Raw genomic sequence first — 27,329 nt, forward strand, 5'->3', positions numbered from 1 at the left:
GGCATATTTTATTCATAACAGCGAGCGGGTGGCTGTGGGGATTATATTTTACGGTTTCGTTGTGGCGTTTTAAATGAGAAAACGTCTATCAGCTATCCGCAGAAACTGTGGACAGAAAGTGCCCACTCCACCTGTCAGTCATAAAAAACGGATAAAAATCCTGTCTCCACTGGTGACGGAACCTCAATGTATCGTGTAGCCAGCAAATCTCTTTAACCTGTACCGCCACGCTCAAAATCTCGCTTTTCTCCATTTGCCTGACTTTGACATACATTACTTCACGAAAAGAAACCCCAATCACATATGAAGGACACATGACTATGTACTTTTATGGATGTCATGATCAGGCAATGTTAGCATTGTTTCGCGACAATGACAATCCCGCAACAACAACCAAAGTCTGCACCCTTGAAAGCCAGTCGGGTGGTCCGGTAGCTTTTTGTATGGCGATAAACAAATGCGAATGAAGCGGCTGGGCTAAAGCCAAAAGGACGCTCAGTTGTGGATGTGTCGGGAAGCGACCGGAAAGTCCGATGTTGCAAGGAGATATATCACATAGCAACATGGAATGTAAGATCTATGACGCAAGGTAAACTGGATATCGTCAAGCGAGAAATGGACAGATTGAACATTGATATCTTGGGTATCAGCGAGCTCAAGTGGACCGGAATGGGAGAATTTAACTCCGGCGACCATTATGTCTTTTATTGTGGGAACGAATCCAAGAGAAGGAATGGGGTCGCTCTCATAGTAAACAGAAGAATGGGCAAAGCAGTGCTAGGGTACAACCCCAAAAACGACCGAATGATTTCACTTCGGATCCAAGGTCACCCTTTCAACATAACATTTATCCAAGTCTATGCACCGACCACTGCTGCTGAAGAAGCTGACGTTGAGAGATTTTATGCGGACCTACAATGCCTTTTAGAAAGCACCCCATCATCAGACGTCGTTTTTCTCATAGGAGACTGGAATGCTAAGGTCGGGAGTGAAGAAATATCCGGAATTACAGGCAAGTTCGGTCTTGGTGAGCCAAATGAAGCTGGGCAGAGGCTAGTAGAGTTCTGTCAAGAAAACAACCTGACCATAGCGAATACTCATTTTCAACAGCACAAGAGGCGCCTGTACACATGGATTTCACCGGACGGTCTGTACAGGAATCAGATCGATTATATTATTTGCCGGCAGAGATGGAGAAGCGCTATACAAGCAGTAAAAACAAGGCCTGGGGCCGATTGTGGCAGCGATCACCAGCTTCTTGTTGCCAAAATTAAGCTTCGATTGAGGAAAACGCAGAAAACTAGAAGGCCTTTCAGGTATGATCTGGATCAGATTCCATTAGAATATGCTGTGGAAGTGAGGAATCGATTTCAAGAATTAGATCTAGAAGACAAAGAGCCCGAAGAGATGTGGACTGATGTTCGTGATATAATACAAGAAGTTGCTACTAAGGTAGTTCCAAAGCAAAAGAAATGCAAAAAAGCAAACTGGTTATCTGAAGAGGCTTTGCAAATAGCTGAGGAAAGGAGGATGGCAAAAGGTATGGGGGAAAGAGAAAGATACAAGGTTCTCAATGCGGATTTTCAGAAAATAGCAAGGAGAGATAAGAATGCCTTCCTGAACATACAGTGTCAAGCAGTTGAGGACAACAGCCAATTAAGGAACACAAGAGCTCTGTATAAGACAATCAAAGATATCAAAGGAAGCTTCTGTGCTAAGCTGGGCGTGATAAAGGACAAACGAGGCAAGGACCTCACTGAAGCCTCAGAGATAAAGAAGAGGTGGCAGGAATACACAGAAGAACTGCACAAGAAGGACCCGGATGTGCAAACCCAACATAGGACGGTTGTGATTACTGATCTCGAGCCGGGCATCCTGAAGAGTGAAGTTGAATGGGCCTTAGCCAGCCTTGCTAAGAACAAAGCTAGCGGTATTGATGGTATTCCAGCTGAGTTGCTTCAAAACCTCAACCACGACGCTGTTAACACACTGCATACATTATGTCAAAAGATTTGGACAACCCTGCAGTGGCCACAGGATTGGAGGAGGTCAGTTTACATCCCCATTCCAAAGAAAGGCAGTGCCAAAGATTGTTCCAACTACCGCACGATCGCGCTTATTTCGCATGCTAGCAAGGTGATGTTAAAAATCCTGTAAGGTAGGCTGCAGCAGTACGTGGATCGGGAGCTTCCGGACGCGCAAGCTGGGTTTCGCAAGGGCAGAGGAACTAGAGACCAAATTGCCAACCTTCGCTGGATTATGGAAAAAGCAAGAGAGTTCCAGAAACCCATTTACTTCTGCTTTATTGGTTATGCGAAAGCGTTTGACTGCGTAGATCACAGCAGATTGTGGCAAGCTCTCCAAGAGATGGGAGTTCCAATTCACCTCATCTGTCTCCTCAGGAACATGTATGAAGGACTAGAGGCCACTGTCAGAACTGTGCATGGCCTTACTGATTGGTTTCCGATTGAGAAAGGGGTGAGGCAAGGCTGCATACTGTCGCCCTGCCTATTTAACCTATATGCAGAGTGCATCATGAGGAAGGCCGGTCTGGACGAGTCTTCAGCTGGAGTGAAGATTGCTGGAAAACGTATCAACAACCTTAGATATGCGGATGATACCACTTTATTGGCAGAAAGTGAAGTGGAACTCAAGAGACTTCTGATGCGCGTACAAGAAGAGAGTGAGAAGTTTGGGCTTAAACTGAACATTAAAAAGACGAAGATCATGGCGTCTTGCCCTATCAAGTCCTGGAGCATCAATGAACAAGAAGTGGAAGCTGTGACAGATTTTCTGTTCTTGGGCGCCAAGATTACCTCGGAAGGAGACTGCAGCCATGAAATTAGGAGACGCCTGCTTCTGGGAAAGAGAGCAATGGTTAGCCTTGACCGCCTAGTAAAGAGCAGAGACATTAGTCTACCAACCAAGATCCGTATAACCCGTGCTATGGTCTTTCCAGTTGTGATGTATGGATGCGAGAGTTGGACTGTGAAAAAGGTTGACCGGCGAAGAATTGACGCGTTTGAATTGTGGTGCTGGCGAAGACTCTTAAAAGTTCCTTGGACTGCCAGAAGATCAAATCAGTCGATATTGTCGACCATAAACCCTGACTGCTCATTGGAGGGTCAAATTCTAAAGTTAAAGCTCAGCTACTTTGGTCATCTGATGAGAAGAGAGGAGTCGCTGGAGAAAGATTTGATGTTGGGAAAGGTTGAGGGTCGCCGGAGAAGGGGTAGGCAGCGAACGCGATGGTTAGATGGCATTCTCGAGGCATTGCAGATGAAGCTATGTGATGTTAAGAAGATAGTGAGAGACCGGAAAGCGTGGCGTGACATGGTCCATAGGGTCACGAAGAGTCGGACACGACTGAACGCCTGAACTGAACTGAAACAAATGCATACTCTCTCGAAAATGCATTCCAGCAGATCTTGCGTTCCTGTCACAGTGATAGCCTGATATTCCAGACCACCATATAGAGTGGAAGCTCAAAAGCATAATTACATAAAATACTACCCTATCCTCATTGCTTATGCTTAAGTATCGATCGTTAAGGAAACTGGAGCCAGGCACGGAATCGTGAGAATAACATTGTAGTTCTTACTCTCTAGTGTGAGAATGATTGTAGCAATCACAATGACGTTGCAATGGTAATAATGATAATGATGATACCAGCCATGATAGGAGGGTGCTATTTAGAGGGGTTGGTAATAATAACTACAGCAAATGCGATTCACCGTGTGCAGCAGCAACGCTAAAACGTTCGCATTACTGCAATCTAGACTTTTTTTGGGGGCAGTATTTCATCTGAAGCATTCACGACGTAAATGAATGTGTGCATTTTCGTAAATGAATTGCTCTGTAAGAACCATGCCGTCAGATGTTTAAGGGCTGACACTTGGCGACAGGATCGACGAGGAACAGGCGCCGCTTTCTCGTTCGCACACTCACGCTAGCTACGACAGAATCGTAGACGGGCCATTCCTCAGCAGTCATTTGGTTACTTCACATTTTATCCCCTTAACATGCGCGTTCTTGAGAAACATTTTGACTCATTTCACTTTGCCCAGGAAAAGGAAATAACAAGAAGAATACGATTGGGATGGAGCGCATTTGGCAAGCACTCGCAGATTATGACTAGCAGCTTACCGGTATCGCTCAAGAGGAAAGTATACAACAGTTGCATCTTACCTGTACTCACCTATGGGGCTGAAACGTGGAGGCTAACCAAGAGAGTTCTACTTAAGTTGAGGACAACCCAGAGGGCTATGGAACGAAAAATGGTAGGGGTAACATTAAGAGATAGAAAGCGTGCAGAATGGGTCAGAGAAATAACTCAAGTTACCGACATTCTAGTAGAAATTAAGAAGAAATGGACATGGGCAGGACATGTAGTGCGAAGAGAGGATAACCGATGGTCGCTGAGGGTAACAAACTGGATTCCAAGGGAAGGAAAGCGTAGCAGGGGGCGGCAGAAAGTTAGGTGGGCGGATGAGATTAAGAAGTTCGCAGGGGTCAAGTGGATGCAGCTAGCACAGAACCAGGTTAAGTGGAGAAATATGGGAGAGGCCTTTGCCCTGCAGTGGGTATAATCAGGCTGATGATGATGATGATGATGATGATGACTTTGCCTAGTATGGTATGTTCCCAGTCAAGGGTAACGAGTGCTTCTGTAGCGTGAAATGTCCAGCTGGAAATATTCGTTACTTTGTGATGACCTGTTTTAGGAGTGAGCTCCATGTTATCAAAAACCAGCGCGAACGCGACGCCAGCAATAAATGTCAGACGCCCTCGCGGGAAGAGTTTTTGCACCTGTCACTGGACAAGTCGCACGGAGGGTATCGATCTGCTAGACAAAATTTCGCTATTCGCTCAAAAGTTTACCCGCCATTAGCCAACCGTGAAATAGCTCCTCTTCTTACTTCTGCTTTCGTCTGAACCAGCGCGAGAATTCGCATTAGCACTCATACAGGTGACAAGGAAAGCAACAGAAGGAAGGTGGAGCAGAGAGGAACGAGAGATGCTCTAGACGCGGTCCACCCTGCCTGGTCACCCGAGGGATGACTGCCTGGAGATACGAAGACGGCTCGCTAGTCCTGGCGTCGCGCCTATTGAGCTCGTCGTGTGCACCATCTCCATGAGCGCTGCCTGCAGCTATGGCCATCATCTCCCACCTCAAGCACCGGATCATCGCAGTGGCGTCCAGACGCAACCTCATGAATGTCAGGTGAGCGGGGGCATCCAGCTCTGATTAAAATTTTTACTTTTCCTAATTCGTGTGTGATTCTTGCTCTCCACCCCGAAAAGAGCCCTATGACCAGGACATCACACATGAGTGTTACTTATATTAGGCTTGGTTTATTAAGAGATGGTCACCGTCATCAGTACTGACAATGACAGACCTAGCGTATAAATATAAGACATTGCCTGTAACCAAGTTTCTTCCGACGAAGGCCGGTTTCGCGTCCGAAACGTCAATACACACTATTTCTTTACCACCTCTGACTGTTTTTCTCAACGTGTATGTATTGTAACGTCAATGTCAAATGAACGAATGAAGCCGACAGTCGGAGATATTCGGAGGTCGTAGGTTCGGTCTCCACCATCTGCACGTTCTTTTCCCTCTACTTTGTGTTTATCTTTTCCCTAAACAGATTACATTACTAGTTTATGTGATTACCGGAGTAAATATAAAAAAGACAAGACAAAGTACACTTCCCAATGCTTTGCTTGGCCTCGCTGACTGTCGGCTTCGTTCCTTCATGTATTATAACGAGTACCCTCCTTTCTCCTTCACACACACACACACATATATATATATATATATATATATATATATATATATATATATATATATATATATATATATATATATTGTGAGGCAGAAGGACGCACCAGCAAATTAACCTTTAAATTTCAGATTGGCCGGCGCTACCGACTAGCCACAGCTATAGTGCCCAGAAATATACTAGGCACACTATACCACTGCTCATCAACACTTCGTCTTCTTCCCACGACACGATCTCCGATGATGATTACGCTCAGATGAAGATGAAGTTCACTCCCAATGCTTACAACCTTCGCCGTCCCAAACGAAAGCGACAATCGTCTTCGCAAATTATATCTCAAGGTCGCCGGTTGAAGTTTTTCAAACGCGACACGTGCACAATCAAGGCGCCGCGAAACCGACGATAGCGAAAAGGCGATGCAGGTGTGATGTGATCGTTTACCGGGGAAGTTTGTTCTAGAACTGTGCACGGGCCAATAAAACGGTTCAGAAACATTTCACACAGGCCGGGGATGCGAGTAGGTGTCCAGTGTAACACATCGTCTCCAGGGCGGAACGACACCGAGCGATGGGTCGTATCATACGTGCTTTTGCTGGAAGCTTGAGTGGCTTCCGTTTGAAGGCGGGCATGATCACGGCAGTGTGCGATACGAAACACGAACTGTTCGTTGGAAGGCGCGGCAGAAGGAGTGGAAGCTGAGAAGAAGGATGCTTCGAGGGTGAAGGTAGGGTGGCGGCCATAAAGAAGAAAAAACGGAGAGTAGGTGGTGGTTCGTTGAAAGGCAGTGTTGTAGGCGAAGATGACAAAGGGGAGTAAAGAGTCAAAGTTGTTGCGCTGAGGGTGAATGTAGGTGGATAGCATATCAGAAAGCGTGCGATGAAAGCTTTCTGTGAGCAACTAGTCTGAGGGTGGTAAGATGTAGCTTTGCGCACCGTGCCTGAAGCATGAACCACTTCTGCGAGGACAGTGGAGAGGAACGACTTGAAACGATCTCAAAGAAGGAGGCGAGGGGAGCCGTGGCGAAGATGTATGGTGTGGAGGAAGAAGTTGGCGATTTCGGAAACGGAGCCGGAAGGATGTGCTAGGCTTTCAGGGTATCTGGTAAGGTGGTCAACAGCAGTAACGACCCAGCGGTTGCCAGCTGGAGTCAAGGGAAGGGGTCCATACAAGTCGATTCCGACGACTTCGAAAGGCGTGAAAGGACATGGAAAAGGTTGCTAGAAGGCGATGTAGACCGCTTGCGTCATTGACAAGGGATGCAATACTCTACATATTTCAATACTGAGTTTGAAAGGCCAGGCCAGAAGACACGACTTTTAATGCGGTCGTAGGTATTGTGGTATCCAAGGTGACCTGCAGGGGGGGTCGTCGTGAAAGGCTTGTAGAATGTTAGAACGCAGGGAAGAAAGAATTACAGGAACCCAGGTGTGGCCCAGTCGGCTTTAGTTGTGCCAAAAAGAATTTGACATCCTGTAACTTGAAATTGCTGAGCCCATGACGGAGACGGGCATTTGGAGATCTAATAACACCGGTGAGACTATCAATCAGCTTTCGACAGTAAGGGTAAGCACTCTGGTGGTGAGCAAGATTGCAGTCTATATCTGGCGTGGGTGCAATAGAGGCGACGCTCAAAGACTGGATAACTGTAGGTTTTAAATGGCGCGACTCCGTTTGGAAAGGAGAGGTATGCAAGGACAGGTGTTGCGACGGCGAAGCAATAGAGCAACGAGAAAGAGCGCCGGTGTCCTTGTGTTTCTTGCCCGATTTGTAACTGACAGTGAAGTCGTACCTCTTGAAGGCGGAGGATCCACCGCCCGAGAAGACCGGACAAATTTTTCAGGGGATACCCGGCATAGGACGTGGTGGTCAGTGACGACCGTGAAGTGACGGCCGTACAGGTAAGGACGATATTTCCAACATATATGCGGTTTCTCCGGCCGACGTCGCATGTGGGCAGCCTCGAGAGAGGCGAAAAGAATCCGGAGACACGAGTCTCGCGTTCGCCTTTCCCCTTCCTGTTCCCCACGAAAGTTTTACTGGGCGCCGCTTCATTTAAAAACCTCCGCTTGACGACCTGAACATTGCCACTGTAAATAAAAAGTGGAAAAGTTTACAAATAGCAGGTTAGCATGCAGGCGTGGCATATCTTCGAGCTAGAGCTCACTGCGTATTTGCACCCGCGCTGCACTGGTCTGCGTGTAAGTATGGATATTATGGTACGTCCTATGTCTCTCAGTTAAAGAAAACAATCAATTTGTACAAAAAATGGTTCTAGCAAAATTGAAAATTACTTTTGGATATAACATGCGGAGACCATTCTGACAGCAAATTAAAAATTGCTATGCCCATATGGGGAGTAATAATTTGTCCAATTTCAAAACGTTTTTCGCCTTCATATTCAGCAATTCTGTGTATACCGGAAAGGTTAGTGGTTTAATTTTGACCAAAGTAAAAAAGAGCAATTTCGCGAATGAGAAAGAAAATCACATTTATTAGCAACAAGAAGGTACAAAAAAGTGGCGAAATGAAAAAAAAAAAGAAAACACACAAAAAGGAGGCTTAACGCTAGGATATCCGAAGTATGGTAGCGCGAAGGAAGAACAACGGAATTGAGATTCAGTTTGAGAGTGCTCTTATACTTGCGTGCCGATAAAGTAAAATAAGACGGATGAATACGGCGGAGAGAGTTGCACATGCTCTCTTACTATAGTAGGGCAGCTTTTCAACTGCGCCCGCGCAAAACATCCGAACTGCTTTTCCCAGTAGCGTACCCCGGTAATCACAGAAAAAAACGAAGGGAAGACATATGCGTTAACGAGTGGTAGCCGTCGCGTACGCTTCCTCCATAAATGCGGGCGCCGCTGCGACTTGATCTACCCAATCCGGCGGTTAGGGATGGGGAAAAAAATCTGCAAAAATAAAAATGCCCAGAGAGAGCAAGGAGGAAACGCACGGCTTGCTTGGCCGGGACGTAGATTTTACGTCGTCCTTGTTGCCACATGTCTTGACATGACCGGCGTGGATGCATTGAGTCTCTTAAACCGCTGTCGTCTGGAAACAGTGACACAGGCCTCTCGTACTCCGCCGCCCGTGTTAATGCGGGAATGTGGGAGGAGTTCTGCCGACCGGCAAACAGCCACGCAATAGGGTGACGGGTTCCCATTCCTCTTGTTCCTATCTTTACCTAGCTTGTTGCTGTCTTACTGTCGTAGTTCGCGTATTTAATATAAGGACACTTCCAAAGGATGCCTTCTGATCCACAACTTTTAACTAAGGTTTTACACGCACTCTACAATCAGCCTCATTACGATACCAAAAACTGCTGCCATGAGAATCTTTCAACACGCTTCAACGGAGCACCACACCTGCGATTTCTTATTTGTGTGGTCACTCCCGACTGCACAAAGTGTAAGGGCTGTAACCTTCTGAGCCGCAATGTTACTGCTTCTGAAATACAGAAGCTTACTTCGTATTTGGGATGGCATATACACCGGCGCATTACTAGTTCTACGCCCATAAGGCTTCCAAGGGCAGAGTAAGCGCAAGTAGTTATTTGAAGGCCCACTGAAGTGCTTTCCCGATGGCCGGCGGGGACGATTCACTTTTATTATTTTCTACTTATTGGTGCATCACTATACCACAATGCGATGCCACTATACGACTTCTGCCACCTGCGTGGAGTTTCCCCTGATAACACACAAGCGAGCAGGCGACTGCGTCACCTGAGGCTAGCTTCTTCGTCATCATCATTATCATCATCATCCTAAGCCTGACTATACCTACTGCAGGACGAAGGCCTCTCCCATATTTCTCCACTTAACCCGGTTCTGTGCTAGCTGAATCCACTTGACCCCTGCGAACTTCTTTACCTCATGCGCCCACCTAGCTTTCTGGCGCCCCCTGCTACGCGTTCCTTCCCTTGGAATCCAGTTTGTTACCCTAAGCGACCATCTGTTCTCCTCTCTTCGCACTACATGTCCTGCCCAAGTAAATTTCTTCTCCTTAATTTCCGCTAGAATGTCGGTAACTTGAGTTATTTATCTGACCCACTGTGCACGCTTCCTATCTGTTAATGTTAGCCCTACCGTTTTTCGTTCCATAGCCCTCTGAGTTGTCCTGAACTTAAGTAGAGCTCTCTTGGTTAGCCTCCACGTTTCAGCCCCATAGGTAAGATGCAACAGGTAAGATGCAACTGTTGTCTACTTTCCTCTTGAGCGATACCGGTAAGCTGCTAGTCATAATCGGTGAGTGCTTGCTAAATGCCCTCCATCCCAATCTTATTCTTCTTGTTATTTCCTGTTCATGGTCCGGGTCTGTGGTTACTACCTATCCTAAGTAGACATATTTTCTTACTACTTCCAGTACTTCGCCACCTAATGCAAACTGCTGTTCCTTCCCGAAGCTGTTGGACATTAACTTAGTCATCTGCATATTGACTTTTAAGCCTACCTTCCTACTTTTCCTGTCTAGGTCATATCAATCATTATTTGCTGTTTATTCCCCGAGTTGCTTAGCAAGGCAATGCCAAGAGCAAATCGCAGATTACTGAGGTACTCTCCATCTACCCTTATCCCTAACTGCTCCCATTCCAAGTCTCTGGATACTTCCTCTAAGCAAGCTGTGAATAGTACTTGGGAGATTGTGTCTCCTTGCCTAACTCCTTTCTTTATGGGAATTTTGTTACTTTGTTTATGCAGAACTATGGTTGCTGTGCAGCCACTATATATATCTTCCAAAACTTTCACGTACGGCTCGTCTACCCCCTGATTTCGCAATGCCTGCATCACCGCAGAGGTTTCAGCTGAGTCAAATGCTTTTTCGTAATCAATGAATGGTATGTATAATGGCTGGTTATATTCTGAGCATTTTTCTATCACCTGGTTGATGGTATGGGTATGATCGATAGTAGAGCACCGGGGCGAGCTTACCGCTATTAAAGAGACACTTACGAGCGTTTAGGCAGACACGACTGCGCTTAAGACATCGCAAAACTTTCTACGTATGAATTTGTTAGGATTGCGGTGCAACTGTGAGACACCTGCGAACAGCCGCAACGTCCAAAAGGATACGAATGCAACGGTCGCGATAGAAAGAGCGGGTGCAGCTGTCGCGGGGCTATACAACAGCTTGGTACATTGTGTTGTCTGTTTCGCTCGCGTTAGGCTAGCCAGGCCTCTAAACGCGCTGTGGAGCAATCCACTGCTCGCTGCTTCAGACTACCGAATAAATACAATGTAAACGACTACAGAATAAAGAAAGTCACTAGAGACGTAAGGTGCGCACTGCCGCGTTCTGTTGGGTGGTAGAAAGCGCGTGGTATTCTAAGGACATGCAATTTTAGAAATATGCGCGAGATGACCAATATTTTTTGCTCTTGTTCCGAAGGCTTCATTTTTTGTAATTCTCAACTGTGGTGAGACGATTAACAAAAGGCAGCGACGTATCTCTATTTGACATTAAGCGCTACACTTTAATAATTCAGTATCTAAATAATGATGTTTTTAGCCAACCTACTACGAAACCTGTTTGGCCGGTTGGTCTCCGCCAACATTACTATTATTTTGTATTGTACGGCCCGTGTAAATTATTTTTCGCGATAGCATACGATTGTTGGTTATTTCGCAACCTTTCTAACATAGCCCCTGTTTCGCTATTGGAGGGAAATGCTCTGGTACCCCTGAATAGCCCACGTGTCATGTGACCTTCTGTCTCATATAGGCTTTAGAGGAGAGATCGAATTGCAGTGCAGGGCAGGCAGTGCTGCTAGGGAGGGTGATATGGATCGCCTCGCGAGAGCAAGGTATGCCAAGGACGCTCAGCACGTACACCATGGAATCGGTCTTCGCCGAGCATGCTCCGAGGACGTTCGATATTCTAAATGCATGTGAGACACCGCCAGGGACAATCGCGCTCTCGAATGTCTGAAAAGAACTCGTCTAAGGAATACTAAGGCCTAAAGAGGCCAATCCGCAAATCTCTCGTATTTTTTTCTGTTGAATGTCACAAGCGCAGATTCAGTGCATGAAAAAACGATCAAAACGTACGAATAATAAACGTCCTGGAATTTACAAAGGAAATAAAATACAAATCAATATGCGCAGTAAAGTATGTAAAGAGCCTCACAAAGTAAAGAAAAATGCCATACAAGGTTCATTTTATGAAACAAGGACTCTCGATTGCAGCGAGAGGCACCAGAGGGCATTTCTGTGCAATGTTTAAGCGTATATTCCAGTACACTTTCTTGTGGATCAACGGATGCATACGGCAGACGTGAGGATTAGAAACAGTTTATGAATTCACGATAGTCCAGGGACTCCAAGTGGAAAGGATTCCACTTCCGGCCACCGGAGCGTACGGATGTGTTATCTAGTCTGTTCAGTCAAGTCGTTCAGTCGTGTCCGACTCTTCGTGACCCTATAGACCATATCTAGTGCTCCGCCGTTATTGAAATCTGCCATGTTATACTGCCAAGTTTGCCAAAAAGACGAATGGGGATGAACAACACATTACTTATGCAAGTGGACCGGAAGGAAAGACCATATGGCGTCGAAGATTTCAGGATGCTAATGCTTTGCTTTCCCTTGATGCGCCCCCGAGCTGCCCGCTTTAGTTCAAATACACGACGTGTGGACCGTCACCCTCAAGAGCGCCGGTGCATCGAAGAAATTTTTAGCAGCTACGGATGTGAAATTGGAGACCTGGCCTTCTTTGCTGGTTTACCAAAATAGCCAGAACCTGCGCCTCAAACTTCTTTGGGTCTGCATTGTGTTCGCGACATTTCAAAGCAGTGTTGGCGCCGCCACCGATCGGCGAACAGACGTTGTCCAACGCAAAAGGATCCCTCCCCCGAAACCGGTTTAATTTTGCCAACCATCCATCAAGAAAAGTCGAACATTCCACCCTACCGGACCCCACGAGGTATAGGAGCGTGCGAAATATGTGCGAACAAGGCTCAACATGGCAGTGCTCCGTGGAGCGTCAGCGCATTCTCCGCTGCCGCGCATCTCAGCTCAGTGGCTCAGGCGCGCAAAGACTTGGATGTGGTGTTTCGTGTCACATGCTACAGCATGAAAACAGCGCAGCGTGCTGGCGCTGTTTCTGCATTTTTCATCACTGCGGCAGCATACACAAATAGGCAACATAAAAAGAACACCGTTAAAATTGATAGCGCGTCGTTTGTCAGAAGATAAACATAAATAATGTGTAATAGATCGAGATTAAAATTAAATAACGACCAGTCGCTTTGCTTTTGAAATATTCACTCCTGTTTGTTTCATTGTGGTAGATTTATTCACTAGATATATCTAATTTATCCCTTAAAATATTTTCTCGGCCCCCTAAATAGTCGGGAAAATAATGTGTGTGCTCAATGCTCTGCTCTCAAAGAGCTTTTGCCCATTTAAAGTAACTTTTTTTCTCTGTTTTTCGCTCTCAAATACTCTGCTCGCAGATGCTAGGCATTGCGTTTACTGTAGTACGAATATTCCAACCGCGAAGTTATACTCCGTTTCTTGAGCGCGCGCGAACAAAGTAATCTTTATTTTGAAGAAATAAACAAGGACTTTGATTTTGTAGGCATGTCTCAGCACTATTGGCCTCTAACGCGAAGAAAATAAAGCGTGGTATGGCATCTGCGTTAAACAGGTTGCTTTGGTAGTTTGGCATCTTTGTAAAGTAACATTTCCTGATTTATGCAGTGTTTATTGCCTCAATAGAAATCATTCGGAACTGGTTGCTCGTATTTGCGCCGAATGTCTGCCTCGCATTGTGCTTTGCGAGAGCGCCGTGAAGAAGACGCAGATCGCCAAGAATAGTTACGCGAGCGAACGTGTTCCGCGTGCTTTGTTCAGCATGCGGTGATTCGAACGTAGGCACTACGCTGAGCTTTCTTTCACAGCAACCAGCCATCTTGGAACTGTTCTCCTCCAGGTACTTTGATGGAAGCCTGGTTCCCTTCACCGCACCTCCTGAGTCCGCGTTGGCGTGGCATCGGCTCCTGGCTCGAGAACAGGGATCACAGCGTGGACTCTGCGGAGCGGTCATCCCGGCGACTACCGACCTCCGTGATTCACCAGGACTCTGGCGTCTCGGTCCTACTCTACGACTCCATGCTCGGAGTACACGGAAGGGGAGGCGGCCGGAACTGTCGACAGCTACGTCGGTGTCCACCAAGTCTGCTTGTACGGGACATCGCCGAGCCTGGCATAGCAGTCAGGTGTCCGTCCATCGACCACCGCGGGAGTTTGACACCGATGATCTCTCTGGTGAGTTTTTCAGCATCACACTAGCTACAATAAACACGATAATCACTTTAGCTATTCACATTTATCTTCATTCGCGCCGTAGTGTACTCGTGGAAGCAGCTTGCCAGAAATACTCCCTTGCTGCGTAAAATATCGTATCAAGAAAATTTGTGCTTCTAAGAATTTATGATTGATTGATGTGAGATAGTTGATGACGAGGTCATAAAATTACAGTAATCACCAATAAAAACTGAACAATTAAAAAGGCGGCACAAACGTGTCAATATGCTCACAACGAAACGCGAATCCTTAAAATGCTGCTTAAGCAAATTTAGAGTGCGTAATTGATCAGTTAGCAATAATTAAAAAATGAAAAAAACTTATGTTAAAGGGGGTGCGAACATGTCAAGAGGCTCCGAAGGAAAATACAATGCTTGATGATACTAATTAAGGAAATTTAGCATATACTTTGTCAATGGTAATCTATATAAAAAATTGAAGGCAAAATAATTGCGTTTAAATTGTCAAACTGCTAGAATGAAAAGGCCATGGCTGCTGAGGCTAAGTATTTGCACAAGATATATTTAAAAAATAAATTTATCACCAAAATAAGAATAATGAAGAAAAAAGCGAAAAAAGCGAAAAAATGTCGTCCGCGTCTTTGAAACGCCACCGCGTCATAACTTGACGCCCGACGTTGCACTGAACACAATAGAATCCACACTGAGACGCACCGAATTTCAAGAAGTGGCGGCCGAGATAACCGGTGACGTCATCGTCCAGCAGGTTATAAGAGAGAAAATGCAAAAAATGAAATATATAAAAGTACACAAACAGCGTCTACGTGTTTGAAACGCGATTGAGTCATACTTAAACGCGGAGATTAAGCGTCTCCCTAAATGTTCAAGCTAAATTACAACAATGACTTCAAAATTCACTAATTATTTAAGCCTGGGTTGTGAAAGGCAAATAGTTGCGTTCAGAACCCAGCAAAAGGCAATCACGGGACAGCTATGTTTTTTTCGCTCTCCGTATGGTACGCTCACACAAACACACACTCATTCACACACACATACACGCACACACACGCACACACACACACGCACACACACACACACACAAACACACACACACACACACACACACACACACACACTCACTCACTCACTCACACACACACACACACGCGCGCTCGCACGCAAGCACGCGCACACACGCATGCACACAAACACACACGCGCAACGAATGCTCGCACGCACACGCACACAAACAAACACGCGCACGCATGTTCGCACGCACACGCATGCACGCCCAGGTACAAAGAAACATACACACCCACACATACACTTTGATCGTGCTCAGTTTTCCATTTGCCGTCATCGTTCTGCTTCCTCTTGTATTTTGATTTCAAGATACCTTTCGCTCAGGTGCCTGCAGTTCGCGCAGTTGTCTCAAGGGAGCTACCAGTATGCAACACTGATGCTCGCGTTTTGTAATGTGATGTGTCCCACTAGATAAAGCAACAAGGAGACCAGTAATTACTGCTGCTTACCACCGATCTTTCCAGGCTATTGACACCACGCGTAATTCTGGTATATTGAACCGCAATCTATCATTTCGGCCTCTTTCCGGGAAAATGCAACAAATTTAGCAGTGCTAACATTGTTTGCTTCAGACTCACTAGGATAAGAATTGCACCTCAAACCAATGCAATGCATGAAGGACCTCTCGCATGCAGGGCTCTCCAGCTAGCAATTCATAATTACAACTCGTACTCATTCCGTAGTTATGATGGAGGCGGCCGCCGATGAATATTCTAACGGACAGTTTACACACAACGTAACTACTTACCAAAATAGACCGTTCAAACCCCGCCGGGGTTGTCAGTGGTTACTCGCTCGACTACTGGACCCAAAGACGCGGGATCGAATCCCGGCCTCGGCGGCCGCTTTCGACTGAGACGTAAAGCTAGGCGCTTGTGTGCTGTGCAATGTCAGTGCACGTTAAAGGACCCCAGATGGTCGAAATTTCCCCAGTCTTCCACTACAGCGTCTCTCATAGCGTTAATCGCTTTGGGACGTTAAACCTCACAAAGCAAACAGGCAATTCAATAACTGTAGCCGTACCTCAGTGTTGGTATAGGGACCGGGCGCCCGTTGTATGGCGCCACCGTCGCCTCGGTGGAACAGCGCCGCCCGCGGCGGACTACCGAAAAAGCGGAATGGCGAGGCAGCTATATAGCAACTGAGCGGCGCAGTCGTTTCCGTTCCGCGAGGCGTTTTTGAGCCTGTCCCTACCCGTCGTTTTGCGGTGTGGCTTTGAGAGCTTTGAGCTGCTTTCAGTAATCGCAAGGAGTATTTTTTGACGGGGAAATCTTGAAAAAGAAAAGGACCGTTCTCGGCAGGGCGTGCGCGTTTTTTGTTTGTTTTTTTTTTTTTTGAGACCGCCGGGCGCATGGTATTTCTGTAATATACTTGAAAATGCCGCGCGCGTGATTTCACCATGCGCTAGGAACACCTTCGTTAGGCACTTGTTAAGGCCACTGCGAAGACGGGAATTGCGCCTGCACTGCGCGTCTATCATATATTAGGTCTAGTCGAAATCTGCCAGAAGATCAAATACCACCGAGCCGTGTAGCCGTGGCGCCGTAGTAGTGGTAGTTGTAATGGTCAGCGTTCATGTAAAATGAAAAAAGATGCTGCATCTGTCTTTTTTGGTAATAGCTAGGCTGAAACGATTCAGAGTAGAATAATAGCAAATGACATTCCAGTTTCAACCTCTCAACGAGAGCTGTAAAAGGAGAAAAATAAACAAGCAAGATAAAAGTAGGATCCTATTTATAGTTGGAATAGCAAACACACATATACTTCCAGGACTTCCTGCACAATTACGCTACAATAGCTCACTGAACCCGGCCTTGAGACCATCAAACTTAATCATAATATAAGCCAAATGAGTAATACCACCTCAGCATCATTTTTACTTATACGGCAATGCTCTTGTTGAACACGTCGGTAGCAATGCTCTTGTTGAACACGTCGGAGCTGCTACATATAATTGACTTAGAAAATATTATACTATGCATGCCTTTCTCCCGACATGCTGCGGAGGTTGTGAAAAGAAAATTAAATTAAATTTTCTGCTACCGTTCACTCAGCGCAGGAAGTTCCATGCGATTGACCGCACCTGCCTTGAACATCTGAAGGCAATAGTCCAATACTGTCAAACTGTTAAATACAATCGAAAAAAAAACGCAGTGTGATGTGTTGTAAGATAAGCCACCAACAACTAAGAGAGCGTTCTATTATTAAATGAATCCCTCTGATGGCTCGTTCGCTAAGGTGGTCTACTTTCTCAGCGTACCACGAACTTGCGGGCCGATACCTAGCTGACCTCGATACCTGATGAGTGTGAGGGGACACGACCATGTATGTAGTTTTCTATTTGCACGTAAAGGAATCCGGATAACTGAAAGCCATTCCTTTTGCAACTTTATCACTGCAGCTTGCCGGACTGCTGCTAAATCTGTTTACATTGGCCATAGAAGCAATTTCTGAGAGAGGATAAACGGTCTTGTCATACTACGCCACAATCAGGAAATCTCACGTTCACTAAAACGCCGATGAGAAACACATGTATTTAGGCGGGCAAGGAAATGGACACTGCTGAGAAAATACGTAAAGCCGTGTCAGGTGCAACGTGAATGCGAAAAAAAAAAAACTGCTACACGGCCTTCGAGATAAAAAAAAAATGCTACGTTTATGCTCGTTTCCACCAATTAAATTGTATTTTTTTTGTTGTTCGACTTTCATATCAAGCCGATAGCAGATTTTGTGACCATGCGGTATTGACTGAGCTGTGAAATGAGTGGTTTGATTAGGCGAAATGGACATGCCTCAAACAAATGTTAACAAATTCTAAATGTATCAACGAATAGCTCTCAGCGCATTTTCATTGGTTGACAAACGAAAAGAGTAAAAATTACAAGATCATGGTAATAGGAATTGTTCGTGTCTCCTATCTGCTCTTTCTGTTGAGAGAAAAAAGTAAGTTATCTTTGACTATGTCAGCGAAAGTATCCGCACAAACATTGTCTCTGGCCATCACTGAAGACCGTAACGCAGCCCGAACGACGATGGTGGAGCTGCCTTTTTTTTTTCCGTGCTGGGGTTTTCTTGTACACAGGCGCGGAAATGCTAGCGTTGTAACTTACGCTGTTGGGTTACTTCGATTTCCAATTATCAATAAAGTGACTACAGATGAAGGAGTGCGGCTTCGGCTCCGAGGCTCTCGTGCCGTCACTCCTGGGAAACAGAAGGCAGAGAGCATCCGGTAGCAAGCGGGATTTTAAATATTCGGCCCTTTCCATGACCACACAGTAACCAAAAACGTAGATTCGTGCCTTTGCCTTTCAAAGAACCATGCTTAGGTCACCCGCTACTCATGCTTCTTTGGAAACCGTAGAAATTAATCGACTTAAAAACGTCCGACGAGTTTGCGTAGCTGCCAGTGGAGCCAACAACGCAGCACGTTTCGCCAGCATTGTTCGGCCAGACTTCATTTCACTGGACATATTCACACAACTAGCCCAACTTTCTGTTCTCTTGAGGATATATTCACGCACAACGTCATCTAAACCTTAGGATTTCCAATTTCCACAAAAGCCAACGACAAACAGTACGCTCCAATGCGCTGGCAATGAGCCGGCAGGGGCCGGCGCATTCTGGCGTTTGAGCGATGCGCCGAGAGGCGGCGCCACCCGTTCAGCTGCCCGGTCCCTATAGTACCGGCCGCGAAATGTTGTGGAGAAGGTTCGAAAGCTACATGGTTTCTGTGGAACGTGTTTCCTATTATTGTTTCGTCAATTGCTTTTAATGCATCATATGATTTTACCATTCATTAATATTTGTTGACTCCCTAAAAGTCTCCATGCTTTCCCTGCTTTGAGTGGCAGTTTCCTCCGTTCGTATCTTTCTGATTTCAAACGCTTTATTTCTTTATAAATATACGCTGATCAATTGGGCCACCTAATATGCTTTTAGGTGTCTAGTATCCGGATGCAGCGCCTATTACAATAGCACTGAATGATTTCGGGAGGTGTCGTAAAGGTTTGAAAAGTTGGGGATCATAGCTTGCGCTTCAGCTGGACTTGAATTGTGGGGACTTGAATGAAATTCACGTCGACGTCCAAAATAATATTCCTCCGATGTCGACCAGAGTCACGTTGTTAAATTAGGGATAAAAAATCTTGACAAAGCCCAATATATCGCCTAAATACAGCGGTATGAAAGGGCACTGAAAAAGGGTAGATGGGGAGAAGCCTTAACTCGCAGGTCGTGCCAACGTTTCGACAATTGGACTCGTCTTCGTCTGGCAGACCAAGACAAGTTCATTTCTGAAATCGTTGGCTCGACCTGCGAACTAAGTCTAACCCCCCCCCCCTCTTCCCCCTCTATCCTTTTTCAGTGCTCTTTCATACCGTGCAGTATCTTTTTCCTCTCGTTCTATCTCGATCCTAAATACAGTGGGTAGCATTAAGGAACATAAGTTATAAGTTTATGTTGCGAATGAATAGCCAACAATATCAAAGGCCAATTAAGGACAAACTGAGAATCAGCAAATTATAAGCAACAGCCGATACGTTACCAACCGAAACGAGTATGCGAAGCGAGGGCTGCATATTTTTGATAATGATTCTGAAAATCAACATTGATTACTCCTCATGCAATCGTGGCGTGAAGAATTGGTTTCTATGCTGCACGTTTTTATGACGGCCCGTATTCCTTTTTACTTTGTATCCCCTAGTTTGAAAGAAAACCCAGATTTGTACAAGCAACAACTGCCCTGGTTCTTCCTATGATAGTTTACAACAGCGCCGCAGGGTAGCCGGTGGGGTCGTAGCGACCAAATGGCACTGTCGCTTTTTTGAGATCTACCCCAAAGATTTAGTGCACAGAAGAGCGTCAGATCGGGTGAACTAGTTTGTTCGAGAGGATGATGATCATTAAGATGAATGTTTCAATGTCTGAAGTTTTTTTCATCTGTATTGATTACTCCTCAATATTTCATCTTTTTTTTCGCAACTGCATACGTAAGAAGTTTAAACAAAATTACTGCTGTAGCCCCTTTGTATACCGCTGCGCATGTAATGCGCTGTTTTTCAAATGAAAGTGCTAGGTATAGCACAACTTCACATGTCCCCATTGTCTATTGTGTGCAGAGGACGGCCCAGGCTCGGCTCACCGGATTACGCGGACCGGCAAGTGTCTTGCGCTTCTCGGGATTCCACCCCCGTGGTTCACATCTTGTTGTCCAGGTTCCACAACCGGAGAGAGCGGTCATGGCTTCCTGAGAGGAGGTAGAGGCCATTGGGGTCTATGGCCAGACTTTTGACGGCGACCAGGTGGGCCACCATTTCAATAATTTTCGCGCTATGATATACACAGATACACAAGAAAGAATTTTTGCGCTAAGATATACACAGATACACAAGAAAGCAGGAACCACGTACACAGGACAAGCGCGCTTTCTTGTGTATCTGTGTATATCGTAGCGAGAAAATCCTTGAAATGGTAACCAACTAGCCCCCATTGCTGCTTTTGCTTTGGGCCATCATTTAATGCACAATTAGGGCGAAATCCTTTAACGCTTTATACTGTCGTCGGCAAATGTGTCCGCGTTTCGGGTGCATGCCGTATATGGGCATACGGCAATCACCATTGAAGCGATACCTAACCATTAGCAATGGGATCATATCGGAACAATATTTTAGGTATTTTCAAGACAATGTCATGATAATTTACGACTAATAATAAAATAATTGAGCAAATGCTCTTAGGAACCCATGCATTTGGAGGTCATCATAACTATCACTTACCATACCATTGTAGTTAAGGGGTGTTTAACTAACATTAACCAGACAATAACTAGTACTCACAAAGTGCAAGTCATGGTCAGCTATCACTAACCAATAGTAAAGGTTAGACATTTCGGGAAGTCCATAGTCGTCACATGGTGACGTCATGACCGCATGTGGCGTTAGAATGACGGCACATTCGGTCATGTATAATGCCAACAATTGAAATTGACGTCAAATTTGGTCCTGACGTAATGGCTCGTGATGACGTCACCAGGAGATTCACGCATATACGAAGCAGACCCTGCCGGGCATTCAATCCCGGCGCCAGTGCGCCGCCTTCCAGTCGGTGCTTCCTCGAAAGCCGCACCACAGGGCATATATAGAAATTGATTGACAGCAAAAAAAAAATGCGTAATCGGTCACTATCGTAATCAATCACAAACGGTCTCGCAGTCAATCAAAGCAGTGGTCTAAGCAGGTCTAAGCAGCGCGGCGGGGCAGGCTTCCGCCTTGAAGAACTTTAGTGAGCCAAAGTGCCGCTGAATATTTTTGATAGTGTTGTTGTCGAAGCGAATGTGTCGATCCTCATGCGCCCTCACCATCATGGGCAAAGAATGGCTCACCACACAGTCGACCTGCTTCCTCAGAGCACTTGCCTCTGGATTCTGGTCACTGTGGAGCAGCACCACTGCTTTTCCGTCTCTATGTGGCTGATGAGCGAACGTGACGCCGTGTAGGCCACTGCCATCTGGTTGGCATCCACTGACATCGAGATGACGTTAGCAGGGTCCGGGGCTGTGTGGGTGCGGGGCAGGGCAACTTGCTGTGGGAGACTAGAGTCGGGCTGTGCCATATAACGCCCGAGCAGGACAGCAGCTGCAGCTTGGTGGCATGCATCGAGAGGCCCAAACAGCATATGTGGGGCCCCATGGGGCGCTTAACAGGATACCCGGCTCAAAGGAGCCATAAGGGTCGATGTCTCAGCTAGCACGTTTGAGCATAGGATGATGTCAAGGTCGCCGCTGAAGCACTGCTCTCAGTCACACCCAATGCCAAGCGCAGCACGGGGCCCGAATTCGCCCGCAATACGTGTACTGGTTCCGCATGGAGGGCTGCCGCATTCTTGGCAGGTACTGTCTCCTCCAGGTTCCACAGTTTGAGTGTGTGGTCTTCCGAGGCTGTAATGAGCACAGATTGGATCTCATCGAACAAATTGTGGAAAACCGTCGCATGCACAGCTGGGCGGTGTGATCGGACTATTGGTTACACATGCATACGGAAGGTTACACACTTTCCGCAAGGAACGCGATATTGTCTCAGGCAAAGCAACAACTCCCAAGAAGAATAATTCTCTTTGCGAGTGTTGCCACTGGAGTATCTATTTCCAATACACCCTCATATCCGCTGCATAAGTCTCGCGGCAAGTCTGAACAGTTAAGCAAGCTTCCTCATTGTGACCCATTCAGGACGGCCTATCAAACAAACTAAGCGCACCCAGGAAAGAAAAACAAACGGCTTTCCGCAGGACGTTGGTCTGTTTAAATTATTTTCGGCATGCGTTATGCATGAGCTTAATCGAACGAAAAAATTTCGCAGATAGCGCTTGTTAGTGCTTGTGTCGTTTCTCGCGATATAACGCGTATGCGCTATAACGCTTTGCAAGATGATTATGCATCAATTCACCTATACAGAAGATGCAATGCTGCTATCAAAACTGTGGTTTTTTGCGGCTGCTGTTATGCTTCTGGCAGGACTGTGTCGAAGTTTCAAATAAAGATATGTCTTGGAAAGACCACTGAAAGATGGACGAATAAGTAAAATTTAGCAGGGGGCTAGACGGAAAATCGAAACGTGTAATCGATTAATCAGTATTTCAGAATGATGACAGAGCTCGCCGTAGTCGCATTTAACGAGTAATGAACGGAAAGTACTCGAGATGAGACTCTTAGTCAGATAAACCAAAAACTGTCTAAACCAGATGAAGTTCTCTACCTATCAAAAGCAAACGAGGAAAATATTAGAAAGCTTGAAGGTACGGTGCTGCGCCTGGAAAAAACTAGCGGAACAGGAAAAAAAAAAAGATAAATTATGAGGACCGTGCTCGAAGGATCAACATTGTGGTGTCTGGGATCCGAGAATTGCCTAATGAAACTCGGTCAGACTTAGAAGAAAAAGTAATTAAAGAAATATGTTATGAGAAACTTGGGGTAACGGTTACTACAGTCGAGCGCATTTATGGGATTGACAGGGCACATAATAACAGACATCGGCCAATAATTTTCCGTGTGTACAATTACAACGAAAAACTGGCCATCTTTAAGAACTGCCATAAGCTGAAAGATACCGGCATATCGGTTTCACACGATTATTCCTATGCCACGCAGCAAAGAAGGAAAAAGTTATGGCAGTCCACAAAAGCAGATGAACAGCCTGGAATGAAACCGAAGTTAGTTCACGATAAACTTGTGATAAAGGACGAAGTATACATTTGGGACGAAGAAAAAAGCTGTCGAAAACGGCTGCGAGGCGAAGATGATGGCCAACAAAATTGACATCATGATGACAACGTCATTTATGAAAAAAAGCTCCTTCGTATAATCAGCTTCAATGCACAAAGCGTATGCAATAAGCAAGAACCAATCGAGCACATCCTATTATCTTACGATCCTCATATTGTTATCATAAGCGACACATGGCTGCACTCTGACATTCCTAATAGAGCAATTTTTCCGCCATCGTACACTTGCTATCGTAGGGATCGAGGGTCAAGAGGTGGTGGCGTTGCTATTTTGGAGAAGAGTAGCATTTCTTCACGCGTGATGCCTGATATTGGTGATGATCACGAAAGTGTCATTTGTGAGGTCGATTTCTTTGTAAACCCTGTCATTGTTATTGCTGTATATAGAAAACCTGGCGCACAGCCTGATTTTGTGCACTTTATGCATGATCACCTGAGTACTTTCAAAAAGAGTAGTTTTGTAATCGCCAGAGATTTCAATCTTCCGCACGTTAACTGGGATACAATGGCTACAAGAACCAGTGATGTTCAAAGGACCGAGGCTCTGTATTACATGCTCCTTTCGTTTGATCTAACCCAGACAGTCCATTCACCTACGCGTGTAACTCCAACTGGGGAGTCTATTCTGGATTTAGTTTTTTGTTCCAATAGCATACACAACTATACTACAGATATACATGAGGGAATATCGGACCATAAGCTGGTATCTTTCAGTTGCCTTCTTCCAAGGTTTTCAAAACCCACCACAGAGAAATACGTCACTGTAAAAAACTACGCTTTGGCTGACCATGTTAGCATTGTCCAGTACTTAGAAGATTCCTTGTACAGATTTCACTCCATTGACATTAACACACTCTGGAGAAATTTCTGGTCCATTTGCCATTACTGTATGCGAAACTTTATCCCCAACAAGAGAAAGAGGGTTGCCAGGACTAATCCTTGGATTTCCAGAGAAATTATCCATTTAAAACGTAAACTTAGACGGTGTCGTAGAAATAAATCTGCCAGCTCCACATTTATTGTGCACCTTAAATCAACCCTAGCGGCTAAATTGCGCGAAAGTAGGAACCGTTACTTTACGGAAACACTTGGACGTTTCGTAACAGAAAATCCAGCGAAGTTCTGGCAGTTTCTTTCCCGTAAAGATAATTCAAAGCTCGACAAAATAGTTCTGGATAACCGCACTGTCACAGTTAAAAATGAGATAGCAAATGCTTTCAATCGCAATTTTCAAAGTTTATTTTCCAAAAACGATGAGATAATCAGTGCCACTCAAGACAGTCCAAGTGAAGCTAACTTCAATGTAACCAGAGAAGGTGTTTTAAAATTACTTATGCGGTTTGATCCTAAGAAAGCATCAGTAACGGATGACATTTCAAATTCATTTCTCAAGACGTACGCTGAATTTTTAGCATCATATTTAGTAATACTATATGAACAATCCATACAGACTGCCACCGTACCCGATGACTGGAAAATTTCAAGAGTCGTTCCTGTATTTCAGAAGGGTTGTAGATTAGACGTCAATAATTACCGTCCTATCTCATTAACATCTACTGTTTTCAAACTCTTAGAACACATACTGGTTATTGAACTAAATACATTTCTGGAACGGAATGAAATATTAACCAATGCACAACACGGCTTCCGACGAGGCTTTTCTACAGCTACACAGTTAGTTACAACAGTTGATGAAATTTCTAAAATCATAGATATTGGAGGACAAGTTGACATTGTTTTCCTAGATCACTCAAAAGCCTGCGGGAGAGTTCCTCATAATAAGCTGATCACTAAAATGCAAATGATTGGTGGGCCTAGTGAAATTGTACATTTGATACCCTCTTATCTTACAAAGCGCAAACAAACAGTTTGTTACTGTTGATGGTGTCAACTCTTGTTTACTAGATGTCCTTTCTGGCGTTCCCGAGGGTTCGGTTTTAGGGCCTACACTGTTTAATCTTTATATTAATGATCTGGTCGAAGCACTGGAACCAACAGTTTCGATTAGATTATTTGCCGATGACTGTATAATTTTAAAAGATATTAAATCCGTTGATGATCAAATAACTCTAAACAAAGATTTGCAATTTTTGGAACGATGGTTCAATGAATGGGCGATGGCCATTACCTTGAGAAAACTGTTGTACTTAACATCACAAATAAAATTAATAAACTTAAATTTCAGTATAACATAAACCTAGTCAGGCAAGAGAAACCTAGTCAGGCAGGTAAATTAATATAAATACGTAGGCGTAACGATAACTTCCAGACTAAAATGGACAAGGCACATTGACAGTATATGCTTTACAGCTCGTAAAAAGCTCGGTTTTTTAAAACATCGCATGGGTGAGTGTCCAAGCCCATTAAAATTTAGGCATACAAAGCATATATCAGACCCACACTTGAATATGCCTGTGTGGCATGGAACCCTGACACCCAAAAACTTGAGAATATTTAAAGCTCAGCAGCCCGTTTTATTTTTAATCGATACAGACGCCGTGACTCACCTTCATCTATGATTCATCTTGCCAGCCTTGATCCACTTAATGAAAGGAGAAAGAAAGCCCGTCTAACCTTCTTTCAATCGTTATATTTTTCCACACGTGGCATTAAACCTGACATCTACCAGAAAAAAGATTCCTCCAGATCCTCTCGCCATAAGCACTGTCTTGCCTTGTCACCTATATTTGCCCGAACTAATATGTACAAATTCACGTTTTTTCCACGAACAATCGCAGACTGGAACGCCCTACCGGTTGACTCGCCGTTTTTATCGACTCCCAATTGAAGTGTCATATGTTCTACTATGCATTGTATTGTTTGTGTTATCAGTTCATCGCTGTGTAAAATTCTTTGTTTTATTGTTTTCAAACTGCATGACATCTGATGCAAACCACCTCTCCTGCTTGGGCGTTTAATATGCCTGCAGTATTTCTTAAATAAATAAATAAATAAATAGATATCTTTGTTGTTTAGGTATGCTCCTTTCGACAGGTTCTAATCGCCATTTGTCCTTAAGGATAAATGCCAAATCGAAGCGATGTTTTTTCCCAGCAAATGTCCAAAGCCAATCCGAAAGACTCAACGGTTTTTCTGGACTGTTGGCATCGCTTTGAAATGTTCAGTGCTGCCTTACATTTTCGTAATTGTATCATCAAATTACAGACGGTGGGATCGCTCTATTGATTACAGATGCTTACAGAAGGAAGCGGCAGCGAGTGTTACGCGCTAGCGCGCGTTCTGCCGAAGCGCTTATCGACTAACCTATGTGTGCCGTATAGTTTCAAGGGTGTCCTTTAAGGGCCGGGTGATCGGTGAGAGCTGCCTTTCTAATTAAAGACATGTATTAATATAGCTGTACATGGCACACTACAAAAGCAATGTGCAATAATATTGTCAAAGAAACTACGACTGTAACACGTAGGAAAGAAAAGACTTCATCCTATGTAGACAAGCAATTCTAATTTTAACTTTTTTTTCTGGTCCGTGTATTTTATTGAAAGTAGTTTTCTTTTTTCTATGCAGGTACTGCACAGTTCTGAGCCCACCATGTACCGGCTTTATTTGTGAAAGCGACACATGGGAGGATGTCCTGCTCGGACATTTTATTATGCGTACAAAATATTGTATACAAAATGTTTACTTCTCAGAATAAAAAAAACGTATGATGCTATCAAGTGTCTTCTGACCTCGAATTGGTAAAACACCTGCGCTCGTTGAGCAAGTAGGGAACACGTTCCATGTTTTAAGAGCGTATAAATATGGCTGATTTTATTCTCCACAGCAAATGTTAGTGCGAAATCAAATGAAAATGGTTTCGACTACAGCCCAGTTGCAAACATCTGAAAAGCTGTTGCAGCGAGTGTATGTTAGAAGCATTTGTAGTAGCACAAAAGGTGCACATTTCATGTGAAATTGCTACT

General features: G+C 44.9%; 1 protein-coding gene and 1 long non-coding RNA gene across 3 annotated transcripts in view; both read left to right on the top strand.

Moving 5' to 3' along the window:
* Positions 1-27,329, top strand: part of LOC146172423 (uncharacterized) — a 501,238-nt gene that overhangs the window by 267,537 nt on the left and 206,372 nt on the right. The window lies entirely within an intron of this gene.
* LOC146172431 (uncharacterized) lies at positions 8,844-27,057 on the top strand. Its single transcript, XM_084585938.1, has 4 exons — positions 8,844-8,934; positions 13,716-14,050; positions 20,250-20,387; positions 26,932-27,057. Exons 1-4 carry the CDS (start codon positions 8,891-8,893, stop codon positions 26,946-26,948), a joined length of 534 nt encoding a protein of 177 aa, XP_084442064.1. The 5' UTR covers positions 8,844-8,890; the 3' UTR covers positions 26,949-27,057.

This window comes from Amblyomma maculatum, unplaced genomic scaffold, assembly GCF_055883805.1.
Source record: "Amblyomma maculatum isolate TAMU_Amacu unplaced genomic scaffold, ASM5588380v1 scaffold_13, whole genome shotgun sequence".
Taxonomy (NCBI): domain Eukaryota; kingdom Metazoa; phylum Arthropoda; class Arachnida; order Ixodida; family Ixodidae; genus Amblyomma; species Amblyomma maculatum.